Raw genomic sequence first — 18,984 nt, 5'->3', positions numbered from 1 at the left:
GATTAAGTGATAATCAAAACCCAAGCCGTTAAACCCATGTAGTGAATCACCGAAGCCAATACGCACACACACACAGTCGAACTGGAGCGGTTTACCAAACATACACTACCAGCATTCATATCTTATATCCCATCATATCTTATATCCCCGCAACATAACATAACTTACTTACCCAAAACAACGTGTCCCAGAGTCCACTCATGCACGAATCCATTTCAAAACAGGAACACGCACGTGGCTCTGCTGAGCTCTGACTGAGAGAGGGAAAGACGGACTGCCCTCTGCTGGCGCGTGCTGTGCACTACAACCATTGGCGCACAGTCTGTGACGTCACGGTATTGATAATCATACCGACGGGATTTCGAAATACCCTGGTATACCGTCATACCGCCCAAGCCTAATTTTTATATGTTTTTGTTTGGGTTGTCTATGGGTTTTATACATCAATGACTAACCACTATATTTAGTATGTTAAGTAGTGCTGTCAATCGATTAAAATATTTAATCGCGATTAATCGCATGATTGTCCCTAGTTAACTCGCGATTAATCGCAAATTAATCGCATTTATTTTTTATTTTTATCTACCTTAAACAGATCTTTTTCAAGTTCCAAGTTTTAATACTCTTATCAACATGAGAGTCAACAAATGCTTGCTTTAGGGCTTGTGTCCATAGCCAACGTTTTATGAGTTGTCAGCTCCTTTCTGTCATTCATTTCTATGCTGGAGAAGCGTCAGGCGCGCTCCTCTTCCCAGAGCCGCGCCTCGCATTTTATGAGCTCTCGACGGCAGCGTCACCTTCTCCCCTTTCCGCCTGATGTGTGTGGCATATATGGAGGCCACAAAAGGAAGATCACAGCCAATGATTTTTGACGCTGTCCTCCATCATGGGCGGTGGAGTTTCCGTACCATACCGTCACTGAGAAGGTGAGGGCACTCTCCACAGTGGCTCTAGAAGTTGAGCATCGCCTCCCTGGACACACCAAACCTTTTATGTTGGCGCAGGGAGAGGGGCGACTAGGTGGCGCAGTGGGCAAGGCGCTCGCCACCAACGCAGGAGATGCTGGGTTCGAGCCCAGCTCTCGGCGTTGCTACCAGCTTGGCTGGTCGTTCATACTAATACAATTGGCAGTATTAGGGGGTAGGAAGCTGGTGGGTGGGGATCGGACGTTGTGGACAGCGACTCCTACGGGTCGGTTGGTGCGCCTGCGCAGTAGAATCAGGAAGCGACGGGGCGGCGTGTCCCTCCCACGCAGACCCTCGCCGCTGAGAGATTGCGCTGTGCAGGTGAAAAGATGCAACGGCTGCCTCCTTGAGTACCGGAGGGGACACGTGATGCAAGGCTTGGTCCACATTGCAGCCAGCTTGTGGGAGGAACAACGTTCGAGACAGGGGAGGGTAGAATTGGACAATACGAAATTGGGGAAGGGAGAAAAATAGAAAATGGGGAGAAAAAGTTGATAAAAAAAATTTAAAGTTGGCGCAGGGAGTAGAGCCTCTGGTGGGCCTTGCTGATTATGTGGCTGATGTTAACTTCCCATTTTAAATTATCACATATGGTGGTGCCAAGGAATTTAAAACTGTCTACCCTCTCCACCTGCTGGCCATTTATGAACAGAGGAGGGTAAATACATTAGTAGCTAGGGATGCCCCGATCACGTTTTTTGTCACCGATCATCTATGAACCATATCGGCCGATACACTGCCGATACCGATCGTTTTTGGTTTTATTATAGCAGCTGGCAGTATTATACTGTACGTCTACTTTAAGTCCAAAGCACACGGCGGGCGAGCAATGTCGCATGGCGATGCGATGATCGGCTGTCGCTCAACGACAATCACTAACACACCACACCAGACACGACCGTTCAGGTAATATAATAAGATATACTGTAATGTTCTGGGGTTTTGTGTGTTACTCCGGTGTTGTTTCCCCCCGGGACATATGGGAGGACGGACCGGATGTTGGGTTGACATCGTGAAGCGAGCGTATTAACCGGTAGCTGTGTTGTGCATTACAAGGGAAGTATTAACCTGTAAAACCCATATTGAACTGGAATTAAACCATATGACCTCTCCTCATTCTTCCTGACATTACTGCATGACGGATCACTACAATACGTTCACTACCACCGATTGGACAAGTAATGTTATGCACCTGAGCGTTTTTCGTACCGGAGCAATAGGGAAGACGCAAACTGTTCTCAACCATAATTTTTTTTGGACAATAAACCTTACAAACTACATCAGCTGCAGCCTGGACATTCAACTCTGTCAACATCCACAACTTATTTTGTTACCTGAGTAGAAAAACATCTAAGTACCGTACTTTTCGCACTATAAGCCGCACCTGACTATAAACCGCAGCAGCTAAATTGAATGATGTGTACATATATAAGCCGCACTGGACTATAAGCCGCATGTGTTTTAATGTTTAATTACCATATGTAAGGAGTGGAGCCTGCGGCTTAATTTGACTCAACACAGGAAACCTCACCCGGCCCGGATACGGAAAGGATTGACAGATTGATGGCTCTTTCTCGATTCTGTGAATGGTGGTGCATGGCCGTTCTTATATTGAGCTTTAAGTTCCCACCTCTACAGAGAATGACTCCCACCCCTACAGAGAATGACTCCCACCTCTACAGAGAATGACTCCCATTGGGACACAATACTGTCGGACAAATAACAAGAATTACCTCATTTACAAGTTGTATTAAGTAAATAAGGGAACAGATAAATAACATTTCAATGCAGTAAAAAAAGCAATATTTCGATTTTCGGGTTTTGTCCACATATAAGCCGCACCGTTATATAAGCCGCAGGGTCGAAAAATGGGGGGAAAAGCCGCGGCTTATAGTCCGAAAAGTACGGTAGGTGCATCGTGGCGCATTGTCAATGTATTAGGGAATGACAAGCGGCCACTACACCTTCTCCAACTAACGTTATTTATTTAAATTGTTCCTGTTAATTCATGCTCACACACACGCTCTTTCTCTCACGCTCGCGCACACATGCTCTCTCTCACACACTCATGCTCTCATTCCAATTCCGCTGATAATTGGATCATGTTTTTCGCACACGTCATCGATCGGTTTTCACAATCGGCGACTAGAAAGCATTATCGGAATTCCCCAATCTCATATTTATACTGAATATCGGCCGATACCGATCGCTGGTCGATCGATTGGGGCATCCCTAGTATTAGCCAAATTATGGGCACTGGCCAGTTACATGTTAGAGCTAATCTAGAGCAGGGCTTGAGCCCAGTTTATTTGAAAGATTGTGTTACCCCCACTAGGCTAATTACAGGCTGCTGGTCCAGCACTGTTGGAATAATTTTTTATTTTATTTTATTTTTATTTTTTTTTATAAATCTTGTTACAGTTGTTTGCACTTTACCTCACAGTTGTATAGGTACAATGTTGTATACATTTTGTGAAAAAGCTTAAATGTGCCCTATGTAGTGAGCGTTTGTCAGGATTATCTCAGGGAGAGTGTGACCCAAGCTGCTGTTTGAGACAAAATATAATGTTTACATTTAGAAAGCCTTGTTGAATGCATCCAGTGAAATTAACACATTGGGTGCCACGCCCCTTTGCCCAGATAACCCCTTGAGTGCCAGCGCTTTAGTCAATGGGAGGTCGGGGATATTTGCAAACGCTTAAACTATATCTTAAATTATGGCTATGGGTCTAAAACACCCCTCGCTTATCAATGACTTGCGTGCAGTCAAGATGTACGAAACGGATTGTTTTTTCATTGGTACATTTCCGTTTTATACCGTTTTGAATACAAGTATAGTTTCGGAGCGTTCTAGTAATTTCAGAGAAATTCCGTGATAATAGCCCTTTAGTGGAATACACAAAACACGTTGTCATTTTTCGGCTGATGAATCGTTTTCAAATAAACGCTAGATTATCGATAGTATGTGTACTTATGCACGCTAGAGAAGCGGGCTGAAAAATCTATTATCCATGACCTGGTCAGCGCTAACGTCATACACGCACAAACGCACACACAGACAGGTTGTTATTAGGGATGCACATAATTATCGGGCCGATATCAGCAATTATGACATCCCAATAAACCCGATAAAAGTATTGATGGCTCCGATAATTTTTTTAAAATTTTAGTTTTACACTTTAAAAAATATATTTTACACTTTTTTCTTCATGTCAATGTTCACACGCACAATATATGCTTACTTAGGATTTGACTTGATTCAACAACAAAGCAGTCGGGGCAATGGCAAGCCGAAAACGGATTTTTTTTTCACAACTGATGTAGGTAGATTACATTTTTAGAGACTAAAGTACAGAAAAAAGGTACCGTTGGGTACCGGTATCGATTCACAGGTACCGGTACCGTATTGGTTCAAATGTGAACGGTACCCATCCCTACTGACAAAGCACAATACCTGTTGGTTTTTAGTTCACTCATTGTTCAGGGAAACACATTGTTAATGACATTGATGGATTGTGAATTTTGTGATTGACTCAAATTATATTTATTTGGAAAAATAAATATAGTCACTTTATTTGAAGAGTCAACTGTTCTCTTGGCTTTGTTTTGTTTATAGTAGTAACGCTCATGTTATGATAAATCTGGTTAGGTCAAAACTACAGGAATATACATAATAAAAAAGAAAATACAATAAATATATATCTGTATCGACCTTGTGACGTACCTGGGAACGTGGGTTGGTCATTACCATTATTACTGTATTTATGACACCTTCTGAACATCAGGTTAGTATATTTAATGTGTTATGTTTTGTATGTGATGTGTGTGTGTGTGTGTGTGAACATGAGAGCTAATGCTGTCTCTTTTCTCTCCCTGTCAGGTGCTGCCCATTCCTACTGAAGAGTGCTGATTGCCTAATGAATGACAGCTGATGGCAATCACCTCGAGAGGGATGGGTAGCCAAATACCTGACAGCACACACACGTCTGCGCGCCTCATTCTGTCAATTGCAGTGACCAGAGAAGAGTGAGGTTGCCATTGCTTGCCACGGTGGTGGAATTGATACTGTGCTTAGCTACTGTTTCGGGTGGACTAAAGTACTGGTATCTGTATATATATATTGTTGGCCTTTGTGCCACTTCTTTACCTGAGTGACTATCCTTTTGTTGGCCTTGCGCCTATTTTCCACTGAGTGTGGAGTGATACTGTTGGTACATTTTTGCTGGGTGGTTCCCAGTACCAACCTCTGGCTGGTTGGTTAGTTTAACTATTATTCTCACCTTGTTTGTTCTCCCCTTACCCTTCTCCCCGTTTGTTAATTGTTTGTGGGTTGTTTTTTCCCTTTGTTGCCTATTTTCACATCAGTGGAGGTTTCAAACCCTACCCGGCATAATACATATAATTTACTATTTTTGGAACAACGTCTTGTGTTTATTATTACCTACCTGCCCGGGACTATTTTGAAAGCATTTACTGAGAGAGGCTGTTTCTGTTCATGTACAGCCTGCTCCAGATACTATTCAGGGCGGTCGTTAGACCTTCGTACATGACATGGGGGCTCGTTAGTTTGCACAATTGTATAGTTCCTTGTTATTATGTGACATGTGGACTTGTCGATTCGAGCGTGTCAGGTAGGTTGCGTTATTTTTTCATTTGGTAAGTTATATTATTATATATCCATTTTTCCGTGCTGCACACTTGACTGTTGTAAACCATTGTTGTAAGTTATGCTCTTAACCATTCTATTTTTTTCCACATAGGTAAAGGGTGGATCACCTGCTTGGCTAGGGGGAGGGGGGCACGCGTCGTCTATTCCGGTGGAGTGCGCAATGAAATCGGTAAGCGACTGAAGATATGTGTAGTCCTCATTCCGCTAGGGAAGTAGTTTAGACGGGGTAGTTAGTGTTACCCAGTGTGATCCTAATTAGGTGGTTAGAACCGACATTTATTGTTTTCATGAATGTTAGATGTGGATATTAAATCGAATTGGTCAGGTTGTCATACTGCATAATGTGGCTGTTGAGTGTTGCACAGGGACATTATTGAGTACTATAGGTGAGTGGCTATTTTGTGGGGCTTATTTAAGTCTGATTCGTTGTAGTATTGTGGGTAGTATTGTGTGTTGCTACGGCAGTATACTTTCTTTCATAAACTGTATACTGTATACAGAGTACAGAGTGCAGAGTAGAGTTATGGAGGTTTGTGATCAGGATGTTGGTGTGTCGGATCCTGAGAGTTTTGACTGCATTAGGTTCAGACCATGGTTCTATTACTTCTGCTGGTGAGTTGAGCACACTGAGCGCTGAGCTGCGTTTACCCTGTCTAGAGGAGAGAGACAGGCAGGACAGAGAGAGAAACAGAGAGAGAGACAGAGGAGAGAGAATGGGAGGAGAGGAAGGCAGAATGGGAAGAGAGGAAGGAGGTGAGAGAATGGGAAGAGAGGAAGGAGGTAAGAGACATGCTGGAGAGAAAGGAGGTGGCTGATAGGGAATTTCAATTGGCGATGAGGAAACTGGAGTTGGAGTATGGTGACGCTAAACGTAGCACCATTTCCTCTCCAGTACTTTCCGGGCCCCAGGCACCCTTTGATATTAGCCAGCACATGTCCTTGGTTCCCCCCTTTCAGGATAGCACCATTTCCTCTCCAGTACTTTCCGACCCCCAGGCACCCTTGATATTAGCCAGCATATGTCCTTGGTTCCCCCCTTTCAGGATAGCACCATTTCCTCTCCAGTATTTTCCGACCCCCAGGCACCCTTTGATATTGGGCAGCATATTCCTTTAATTCCCGTCTTTCTGGAGTCTGAGGTGGATTCATTTTTCTCTGCTTTTGAGCAGATGGCGTGGGCTTTGCGTTGGCCAAAGGACAAGTGGGCGATTTTATTAGCATACACTAGACTCCCTGGTAGGGCTCACGAGGCGTGCATGTCATTATCGAAGGAAGACATCGTGGTATATGAGAAAGTGAAAAGCGCTGTCTTGCGCGTGTACGAAGAGGTACCAGAAGCATACAGGCAGAATTTTCGCAAACGCCGTAAGTCTCCTTCCCAAACCCATGTTGAGTTCTCCCGGGAGGAGAGACTTAATTTTGATCGGTGGTGTTCTGCGTATGAGGTAAAAGACTTTGCATCATTGAGTGAATTGGTACTTGTGGAGCAGTTCATGTCCACCCTGCCAGGCGAAGCTGTGCTCTATTTACATGGGCCAACCCTCAAACCTCCGTCAACCCTCCGACAGGCTGCGATTTCGGCAGATGAGTTTGAATGGTCACAAAAACGTGTTTCTGTACGTCCTAATGTATGTGGTGGAGGTGGCTCATTCGTGGGTGAGTCAGCATTTCAGCCACGCTCACCGCCGTCTAAGAGAGCGGTGGTGTGCAATTATTGTAAGAAAACTGGCCATATGGTAAAAGGATGTCATACGCTGAGGAAGCGACAGGAGAGAAGGGGGTCAGCTCAGAAACCAAGAGGTGTGGGGTTGATTGGTACAGTGTCATGTTCTGACCAGAATAGCTCTCTGAAAAAAGAAGGTGATGGCTGTTTTAAACCCTTTCTGTTTGATGGGTGTGTGTCACTGTCGGGTGACGTCTGTGACCAACGGAAGGTGAGAATACTCCGTGATACAGGTTGTTCTCAGTCATTCATCCTGGCTGATGTCTTACCGCTAAATGAAGACTCTTACTGTCAGTCTAGTGCGATGGTAAGAGGTATAGAAATGGGGTGTATGCGCGTGCCGTTGCATAAGGTGCATGTACAGTCAGATCTTATCACCGGTTGTTTTCCGGTCGCCGTTCGCCCATGTTTCCCTGTGGAGGGCGTTGAGTTTATCATGGGGAACGATATTGCTGGGGAGAGTGTGATCCCTGTGTTGGAGGTTGAAAACGCTCCGTTAACTGACTTGTGTTGTGATGAATTGATTAATAATCACCCCAATGTTTTTTCTGCTTGTGTTGTCACCAAGGCACGGGACAGGAAGCGAACTCAAGCTTTGGCGTTGAGTGACTCTGTCAGTAGCGAGGCTATCGCTGAGGACAGGGGGCCATCTATTGGAAGGATGGAAGAGGTTGCTGTAAGTAGCGTTCAGGGGAAGCTGGTAATTCCCAAGTCTGCTGGCGTTTCACTACCACAGACTCGTCAAGCATTGATCACTGCTCAGCACAGTGATTCCTGCCTATCAAGTTGTTTTGCGGCAGTGGCCAGTGCTACTGCTAGTAGGAAACAGACTTTTGTGATAGAGGGGGTGTTGCACACCTAGACCGGGTGTTTATCGACTAAAGGATTTGAAAGGAGACTTTGGAGAGAAATGGGTAATTTGATACTGTGTGTCAGCGGCAGCTTGTGTTTTCACCCCACCCCTTTGTCAAGACCCGTTCAGCTTTCTTTCTTTCTTGATCTATTCAAAAAAATAACGCAAACTTGCAATAATTAGTTAGGACATGTTTTGACCTAACCCTCAGAATCTGAGGCGGTTCATTATAGAGCTTTGTATATAATGCAATGCTTGTCAATAGAGCCTAGTAAAATAGAGAGTACTACATGTGAATTTTTTTTCTGCTGTAATGATCAAAGATGCTAAAATGGATCGATGGAGCAGGGAGATGTAGCGTCAGTGTTCTTTCAGAATAGCTGCTGTAGATCTTATAGGCAAGGTTTTGTTTTATTGGTTCCTTCTGGAGTTGATTGCTAAATTAAAGGTGCACTATGCAGTTTCGGAGGAAAGTGGTGTTTGCAGAGCCTGCAAGAGACTAATACTTATTCTATCTTATTTTATCATAAATTGAAACAAAATCATTTTTTAGGCACTGTGAACCGAAAATAAGCCTAGAGTATGTTTGTTGACAAAATTAACTTTTCAGGAAGCTTTCTAGAGGACTATATTTATTCAATTGTGACAATGTACCATTGGACATTATTCACTTCTCACAAAAACTGTAGTGCACCTTTTAAACAATGTTTGCCCAACAACCCTGGTAACTCGAGTAGTTAGTATTTTTGAAAGATTTTGGCAGAAGAAAATTATATTTTTGTATTTTCTGTGATATTTTCTTCACTTCAACTTTTTCTCTTTATACAAAGGTATCAATATGTGAAGCTGTTTTTGTTGACTTGCTGCTGCTGTAGACTCCAGTTAACAATCAGAATTACTTCTACTAAAACCATTGAGGTGTGGAGAAGACTGGAATACAAAGCGTCAAATTGTGTTGCCGATGATATGTGGACATTACATGTAAATGGTGGCACGTGACCACGTGTAGTCTGCTAATTTAGGTATTGCTAAAACTTAGTTAATAGTGGGGACGCCAAATCAGGGGGTGCATCCGGCTCCCCTGCGCTCCATTCCGGACATGGGGGATCCTTTTGAACATGTGTCTGTCATCTGCCTAAAACAAGGGCGGAAAATCATTACATGTTGACAATTATATGTGGTTCCACCCGTTTCCCGGAGGCGATACCTCTGAGGAAAGTTATTGTTCCAGCCGTTACCAAGGTTCTAATTTGAGTGGCATCATTTTGGATCCTGCCCATGTTATTTTTGTGACGCCATTTTTTGAAAGGGGATTGGCGCTGTGATGGTGCCAGGGCAATGTGCTGATTTTTGTTTCCCTGTGTGCTGTCCTGTTAAGCGCGATGAGATGATTTTTTGTGTTTTATTTGTTTTCCCAGGAAGTTTCCAGTTTGTTGTCTCCTGTTGACAGGACGGTATCGGCGGAGCGGCCTGTCAAAGTAGAGGTTGTTTCTGTTTTCCCTGGGGTGTGGTACTAATCGGATGTTGGGTAATAAGTAATAATGTTTTGCTAACCCTACAGGTTCGCTCTTATGGGGGGAGGTGTGACGTACGTGGGTTGGTCATTACCATTATTACTGTATTTATGACACCTTCTGAACATCAGGTTAGTATATTTAATGTGTTATGTTTTGTATGTGATGTGTGTGTGTGTGTGAACATGAGAGCTAATGCTGTCTCTTTTCTCTCCCTGTCAGGTGCTGCCCATTCCTACTGAAGAGTGCTGATTGCCTAATGAATGACAGCTGATGGCAATCACCTCGAGAGGGATGGGTAGCCAAATACCTGACAGCACACACACGTCTGCGCGCCTCATTCTGTCAATTGCAGTGACCAGAGAAGAGTGAGGTTGCCATTGCTTGCCACGGTGGTGGAATTGATACTGTGCTTAGCTACTGTTTCGGTTGGACTAAAGTACTGGTATCTGTATATATATATTGTTGGCCTTTGTGCCACTTCTTTACCTGAGTGAGTATCCTTTTGTTGGCCTTGCGCCTATTTTCCACTGAGTGTGGAGTGATACTGTTGGTACATTTTTGCTGGGTGGTTCCCAGTACCAACCTCTGGCTGGTTGGTTAGTTTAACTATTATTCTCACCTTGTTTGTTCTCCCCTTACCCTTCTCCCCGTTTGTTAATTGTTTGTGGGTTGTTTTTTCCCTTTGTTGCCTATTTTCACATCAGTGGAGGTTTCAAACCCTACCCGGCATAATACATATAATTTACTATTTTTGGAACAACGTCTTGTGTTTATTATTACCTACCTGCCCGGGACTATTTTGAAAGCATTTACTGAGAGAGGCTGTTTCTGTTCATGTACAGCCTGCTCCAGATACTATTCAGGGCGGTCGTTAGACCTTCGTACATGACAACCTTGAGGAGCAGAAAGTTATCTATCGGGGTCAAAAAAAATCAATATCGTGCACCCCTAGTTGTGATTGCTATGAAGAAAACATCTGAATAACCCAATACTGGTAAAATAGAGTCCTTACCTCACGTCAGATGTTCTGCAAAAAGATTAATCCAATTCCTGATCGCCATTCCAAATATTGATCGCGTTTATTGATCCAACGTTATAGTCCGAAACACATAATCGAAAGCTGCTCCGAGCCTCCCCAATGAATGTGGTAACAGACACTGCTTGCCAGAGATGGGGAAACCTGGACCGGAGTTTTTTTCTGATGCACATGGCCACTCAATCCAATCCAATGATGTGCATTACCATCCGGGAGACGATAGGCGGCGGTATTTGCCCTTTTCAAGCTCTGAGCCATTCCCAATGATAACGTCAGGCTGGATGGATGAAAAATGAATGGATATCGCTAATAAAAGAAATAACGATTAAATAACGAGAAATCTCATCATTGGCACTCAACGCATGGCGAGTTAGGACGAGAAATCTTGTCGTTGGCACTCAATGCACTCAATGCATACTTTTATTGTAAAAGTTATGCATAATGTTGTGTTAATTCCACGACAAAATATATGTGATGTTAGTTACCTGAAATTATTTAGTTTTTTTGGGGGGGGGGGGGGGTACTGTAAGTACTATCCACACATAATATTCAAGTGAATGTGCAAAATAGTGGACTATTTACTTATTTGCTGTCTCCTTATGTACCAGATCTACCCTCCAATTTCCTAACAATCATGAAAGAAGAGGCTCAGCACTCAATTATATCCTGTATTACATTTTGTCTAAAGATCTAATAAAATCCAGTCTGACAAATATGTAATTACACAGGAAACTAGAAAGGCATTCAACCTGCGAGAGTGAGCAATGCTATTATTAGGATAATACTATATTTCATCCCTGCCATGGAGCAAGGCACCTCACTAGAATTGATCTCAAATGCCTCAAATCAACTGCTGTCTGACAGATGTGCGCACTGCTCACTCACCACTCACTGAACCACTGGAACGTTGTGAATGGTCTCTTAAATCAGCACAAGGGTTTGGTTTGGATTCTCTCCTTCTCCAGAGATTGTGTTTCCTGGCCCTACGTTTGACCAGCCATGTCGTTTGGCCAAACAAGTCTGAGCTTTTCTAGAGCTTCAATATCTCTGACTTCACGTATTTTACATCCTTTTGGCATTGGTGGCATTCACAGTCTCAGTTTTAAAAGGTTGTGTGATGCGTATGCTATGCATATGCTTTTAGGTGTTTGCATTGCTGTGGTTTGGTTAAAATATACAACTGAGGGATAAACTATAACAGCAAACAGTCTGGGCTAAGACTACATTTGGTGCTGTAGATTTCAGACTGCCCCCCCCCCCCCTCCCAAAATACCATACTCTAATTTAAAATACAAAAGAATGTAACCCAATCTCGTTTGGCCAAATAGTGAACATTCTAAATACTTTAAACACAACGTTGCCTAGGCCCAGGGCTGTACGCTAAGCTTTTTCACTAGGGGCACAGAATATTTTTTAGGGGCACATTTTTAAATAACAATTTTAGCATTATAGTGCAAAAAAATATGTTCCTCCTGCCTCATTACTGTGGTCCTTTTATTTAACATTTAAGTGCTTTTTTTCAGGTTTGTATCTTTTATAATGAACCAACTGAGAAAGTGTGTAAATCACTAATGGAACAAAAACAACAAACTGTGTGTGTGTCGGCGCGCTTGTAGTGCTCCTTGAATGAGATCACAACACACACACCATTGCATTAATCAGGAGGACAAGAAACTTTGCATACCTTTGTTTCACAATGAAAAGTGCTTTATAAATTAAATTAATTATTATTATTGTAAATAACCCCATGAAAGGTTTATTTTTATGGGTAATTACCCGCTTCATATTTGTGATGTTACTGGTTTCAGGGTGTGCCTAAAGTGATCAATGTATTGGAGATCTATGCCAATTAATGTTTTATGTATATCCGGGACTTTTTTTTATAAGAATTGAGAGGCCTACTACGGTATTTGTATATGTGACCTTTATTTTGAAAACCGTGTTGCGACGCAACCTTGTTTACGTTTGCGCTTTTGACTGTGAAATGTTCAGTTCAACTTAGCTCGAAGGAAAGACTCTAATCAAAAAGGTTTAATTGACCCGTATGAGGCTCTTACGGTAGGACTTTGATTGTTTATAGAAGAGGAATGTAATACTATGCAAAACGAGAAATAAACAGTGATTTTACCAGCAGTAAGTTGCAAGCCACTTTCATACGGGGAACCGTGACAATTATTAGTATTATCTTATTTGCATATTGTCTCATTATTAGATAGATAGGTTGATACTTTATTGATCCCTGGAGGGAAATTTAAGTAGACAGTATTTAAGTATTGAAATACGTCCTAATAGTGGGCTACTCACCTAATGCATGGCTGACATTTGTTAGAAGTGTCCGTGTCCCCGTCAATCATCACTTCCAGATCCGACTTAATTTAATCGGCTATGGTCTCTTATCTCTCCACATCGGACGTGGTTGTCATAAGATGGACTGATATCCGCTCTGTTCTTCTTGCAGAGCAAAATTAGTGGCTTAAACTTATTGAAAGGAAGTTCTTCTTTGGCGATGCAATAGCCCACATTCAGTTTCGATTCGATTGTTCGCTAGGAATTATGGGATTTGGTGTTGGATGTATGGACTCTACGCAGACAGGGACATGGTATTTAATCGCATGATAGACTACAACTACCAGTACCAAGTAGAATAGTGTGGCCCAGATTCACTTCACAGTACATGCACGGGGGCTACGCAGTAAATTGCAGACAGATTTTTTTCATAGCACCGCGACATTATGTCTCACTGTACAGCCCTGGTTCTAGGCTAATGTTTTACTATTTTTTTATCCAATTTGTATGGATTAATTTAGAAGTGAAATGCGAATGAAGGGTTGACATCACTACTCGCAAGTTTGCCCCCAAATATTATTTACCACTCGCACGGGCCAAATTAAGGGGCAATTTGCGTCAACCTCGTCGCACTGTACAGCCCTGCTAGCTAACACAATCTTTCTTCAATTAAGAGATTTTCTGGAAAGGATAATAGATTTTGTGCATAGATCACTAGATTTATCAACTTTTTTTTGCCATTTTTCTATTTTTCACCCATCCCAATTTTGTATTATCCAATTCTTCCCTCCCTGTCTCGAACGTTGCTAGACCATGCCTCCCACTGGTCGGCTGCAATGTGGACGAAGCCTTGCATCACGTGTCCCCTCCGGTACACGAGGAGGCATCCGTCGCATCTTTTCACCTGTACAGCACAATCTCTCAGTGGCGAGGAGTAGCACGTGGGAGGCTCACGCTGCCCCCGATACTTTCCTGATTCTGCTGTACAGGCGCACCAACCGACCTGTAGGAGTTGCTGTCCACAACGTCCCATCCCCACCCACCGGCTTTCCCACCCCCTAATACTGCCAATTGTATTAGTATGAACGACCAGCCAAGCCGGAAGCAACGCAGAGAGCTGGGCTCGAACCCAGCATCTCCTGCGTTAGTGGCGAGCGCCTTGCCCACTGCGCCACTTAGCCGCCTAGATTTATCAACTTATAATACACATTTCATGTGAGCATTATAACAAGGGTTATAACAAGTTAACAGAGGACAATTGGCCAATAGCGAACATTAAATAATTAATTACCTACAAACATGAATCTGTTCTGGTGGCAAAATATTGATGTATCCAAGAGATTTGCTGGGAAACTTTCTAATGCATCGGCATTTCACCTACAATACAAGGCTATCTTTGGCATTGGCATGTTGTAAAGTGTTCCTGCATTTATGTTTACCCTCGTTATTGATTTCAATGGGCAATGATGAAAATGTATTCAAATAAAATATATATATAGTGCTGTCAGGCGATTAACATTTTTTATCTAATTAATTACAGGATTTGTAATTAATGAATCTAATTAATTGCATTTTTATCGCATAACCATTTTAGGCCTGATATTCTATATTCTATAATCATATTTCAAATAGCATGTGTCCGGATGGCAGAATTCAGTACTGTATCTTCAAAACCTTCTGTTTAATCATCTTCCCTTTATTCATTTGCTTAGATTTTTCAGGTATGGTCAATTTTAGCATAGTCAAAGATACAAAAAAATTGTATTGATATTCTCATTTGGTTCATTACAATTTACTCAAGCCTAGTAACAGACACAGTATTTCTGACACTGGGAATACATTCTCCTGAGATCCATAGATGTCCCTAGAATCTGATAGCAAATGGACCATTTAAAAAAAAAAGTCTGTAAATGTTTATTCTACGTTCTTATGGAGTGAATGAGATAAAAAAAAAAAAAATCTTTATTTTTATTAATTTTGCGTTAATTTGAATAACGTGGTAATTTGCTGTGTAATTAATTAATCTTAACGCGATAAACTGACAGCCCTAATATATATATATATATATATATAGGAACCAGGTCCTGCGCCTACAGTCAGCCATGTAAGATTTTGGTCGCTTTCAGCCTTAATCGCCTACAGAGGTCTAAAATGGAATGAAAAACTACGAAAGATAGTCTTTAAAGGTCAAAAAGGTCTAAGAAAAGAAATTAATAAGGCTCCGTTCTATCTCTCTCTCTACCTCTCTGTACGGCCTCCCCCCTCCCCCGCTGTTCTCTCTGCTCCTGTGTTGAGAAAACATCTGGCCCTCTGTGTGTCTCCCACAGCTTCTGTCCTGTGTTATCTTAAAAGAATGTTACTATCTTGTCTTTGCTAAGCGCCCTCTCCTTTCACCCAGATCGAACCTACCGCTTTATCAAAAGTTGTGACGTTGCCTGGCAACTCCAACATATCTCTGGCCACAGGGCGCCGTCGACCGCCAAGCTATAACCTTGTGTAAAGATAAAACCCTCAAAATCCTGACACACACACCTCGCCTGAGCTGTTAAACTAAACACCACTTTGCAGGCCTGAATTAAAGGTGTTTAACATACGTAATTATCCTGTTATAATCACAACGAAAGCCAGCCATATCCTTCAGCCATATGTGCTAAGTTTCATCCAAATTAGATCAGAATTGTAGGAGTTATAGCTGATATGGATACACAGACAGACAGGAGTGATTGCAATACCCCCTGGCCAGCGCTTCACTCAAGGTTGTACTCAGAAAGTGGGCAAATCATGCCACTATAAACATGTAGTTGTGTCTCCCTCTGCACCAGATCCACCCAGCGACCTACTGATGATTAAAAAAGAAGAGGCTCAGGACACGCTGGACCCACCCATGGATTCTTCCACTGGGCTGAAGGAGGAGCCCACAGACCATCAGGATACCAGTATGTTACTTTTCTTTTTCTTGTCTTTCTTTTCTCTTGTTGTCCTTCCTCTGTTGCAGCATAGTTGTATGTCTCTGTGTCCACAGCTTTCCCTCCTCTTTCTTTCCATAAAGCCCCAATCTGTGATTTTCTTTACAAAGTGAGGTATTTTCACCTACATTCTTGAAGAGTGATAGATGGAAAATAAGAAAGGGCCATGTGTTTAATTACTCTTTATAAAAAGAATAGCTCTGACATAGTCTTGCACTAGCCGGTAGACCCTCCTGCATATGGCTGGAATGCAGTCAATGACAATGTACATCTTTTTAGGTCTCTAGATGTGTGAGGTTATGAATTTACTTGCACAAATGCTGCAGCTCATGTGTGTCTGCATCTGTATGATCAGTATGGAGCTAGTTGGCTAAACCTGCAAACACTGTGATTTCCCCGCGTTCTTCTGTGTCTCGTTTAGCCATTTCTCATGTTAATCCGGACAAGTGGCTCAGATATTTTACTTGTCCGAAAGCTAAACTTACTTGTCCGAAATGTACTTGTGAAAATAAAGGCCTATTAAAAAATAAATAAAACCGACAAAAGATTTGGACAATTATTATGATTTAATAACTTAAACACAAGTGTGTGTGCATTTGTGTGTGTGGGGTATATACTGTATGATCAGTCCTCCAGCTCATCTTCACTCCATCAGCACCAGCTCATCTTTCTCCTCTCCCCTCTCTCTTGACGACCAGGGGTTAAACGGAAACCCTGGTCTACGCCTATAGTTGTTATAATTACGGTATAGTTGTTATTGCCATAAATAACACCATTCAAATAAATAATTATAATTATATTGTTATAATAATAACAATAGGCACATTAGATCAACAGGTAACAACAAAACAACCGACTTTTATTAAACATTCTGATATTTTCGCGGGTCTCGTGCTACTGTCAATGTCAACTAAGCGAGCACTCAGAAGACGCTCGCCGTTTGTCCAGGACAAGTAATATTGACGTACAGAGATTGAGACACTGACACTAGCACGACACTGTGAGACAGGCACTTTCTGATCAGATGGAATAACGTTACTATTCGTTTGGGGAATATATATATATAATTTAAATTTTTTTACTTGTCCAGTCGGACAAGTTCAATTGTATTATGCTTGTCCGACCATTTTTTTTACTTGTCCCGGACAATAGGACAAGCCTTAATGTCAAGCCCTGATGGCACCGATCCGGTATTGGTCCGATACTGGCCAAATTCACGGGATCGGTTATCGGAAAAACATCGGTCCAATCTACAAGAGGACGTTGACTAAATTGATTATGACGGCAGGCTACCTGTAGGCTAAATGTGACTGTTCTCATTTTGCACCAGGGTGGGGATTTACCTGTTTATTTAAAAGCAATTCATAGACAACTTGTCAACATAAACATTCTAAAGAGTCAAGTTTATTTCCTGTTGCAATGTTTGCTAATGCAATAACTGACAGGAAATAAACTTGGGTAGGGCTCTACGCTAACCTTTTTCCCAAGGAGCATATGTGCTCCTGAATAAAAAAAATGTAGGAGCACACAAAGAAATTTAGGAGCACAGTGAAACATTTTCAAGTAAGAGTTTATTAACAAACTATTTATTACATGCATATTATACTGTGCGTGCGTGTTCATACTAAGGGACAAACATCTGCAATAGCACATACCACCAAAATCACACATTGGCCCATCCCTACTAGACGCAAAGGATATCTGTTATGTTGCTTTTGTATGTTGTAGTGTTGTCACGATACCAAAATTTTGACTTCGATACAGATAGGAAAGGTAATGGAATATATTATTAGATGACGGAACATGGACAATTCTTTATACAATTCTTTAATTCATTATAATTTAAACGCTATTGAAACATAAATAATAAAATGATTATTTTACAGCTACTGAGCTATATACTATAGCTACTGTCCATTAATATCTTCCTTTTGAATTAAATGGGTTCGGGAGAGAGAGAAAGACTGACTCTCAGCCCCCCCTTCCCTCACTATGCCTCTGAGCGTTCCCAGGGATAGCTTACAGTAGTTAGCGTTAGCAGGTTATCTTAGTTAGAGTTAGCAGCTAACATTAGTTAAGGTTTTAGTGCAACGTGGGTATTTAGGAATGGCGAGGATGCATAGCATGTTAGACCATTGGACCCGTTGCTCGCAGAGTTTGTGTTGCACATAGAAACAGCGTGATGTTTGTGTGAAATAACAAGACAGGAGACTAGAGCGTGTGTCAACTGTGCGTCTGTATTGCAAACAATAACATGGGCATCATATAGCTTACATCCTGGTCCCTACTGGGACGTACCAACTGAACACACCACTGTGGGGCGTTATACAACATTCCCCATTCCCTTGTAGGCGAGTCAATCTATGAAAAAAAAGCACTTAACCCAAAAAAAATGCATACAAAAGGTTTTTCGATGGATTCCGATAGTATTGGGCGTGCTAAATAACATACTAAAAGTCGACCAAAATCGACCCCCCCCCCCCAAAGGCGCCATTTCCAAGATGGCGTCCCAGATGGCGGTGGAGATATTAAAATGGCTATATCTCAAATTGAGAATTGAGAGAATTGAGGATTTCTCAACTGATTCTGGTACCTCTGGGCATGTTCACTAACATACTAAAAATCTAGGAAAATACACCTTCCAGAAAGGCTTAATTTTCAAGATGGCGTCCAAAATGGTGGCAGACCAAGCTTAAAATGGCTATATATCTCAATAGAAAAAAATATATAACTATGATTTTTCACTTGATTCTGGTACCTCTAGACATGCTTGTGAACATACTAAAAATCTAGGAAAATACACCTTCCGGAAAGGCATCATTTTCAAGATGGCGTCCAAACTGGCGCCCAGGAGCTTAAAATGACTATACAAATACAAATAGCTTACTAAAAAAGGTGTTTGCACTCTCCAGCTCTCAAGCTAGCATAGTTGAAGCCTTCTTTTTGACCATTATAGTTGTTATAGTTAG

General features: G+C 42.0%; 1 protein-coding gene across 1 annotated transcript in view; it reads left to right on the top strand.

Annotated features, from left to right (window-relative positions):
- LOC311233148 (uncharacterized protein) overlaps nucleotides 1–18,984 on the top strand; it is a gene marked incomplete at its 3' end in the record, with an annotated part of 94,413 nt that overhangs the window by 19,166 nt on the left and 56,263 nt on the right. Inside the window, exon 3 of the mRNA XM_084320039.1 lies at nucleotides 15,872–15,985. Within this exon, the coding sequence (XP_084176165.1) occupies nucleotides 15,872–15,985 (114 nt within the window). The remainder of the gene's footprint in view (nucleotides 1–15,871; nucleotides 15,986–18,984) is intronic.

Source organism: Notolepis coatsorum, assembly GCF_963971535.1.
Source record: "Notolepis coatsorum genome assembly, chromosome: 1".
NCBI classification, from domain to species: Eukaryota; Metazoa; Chordata; class Actinopteri; order Aulopiformes; family Paralepididae; genus Notolepis; species Notolepis coatsorum.
This window is presented reverse-complemented; position numbering and strand designations above follow the sequence as displayed.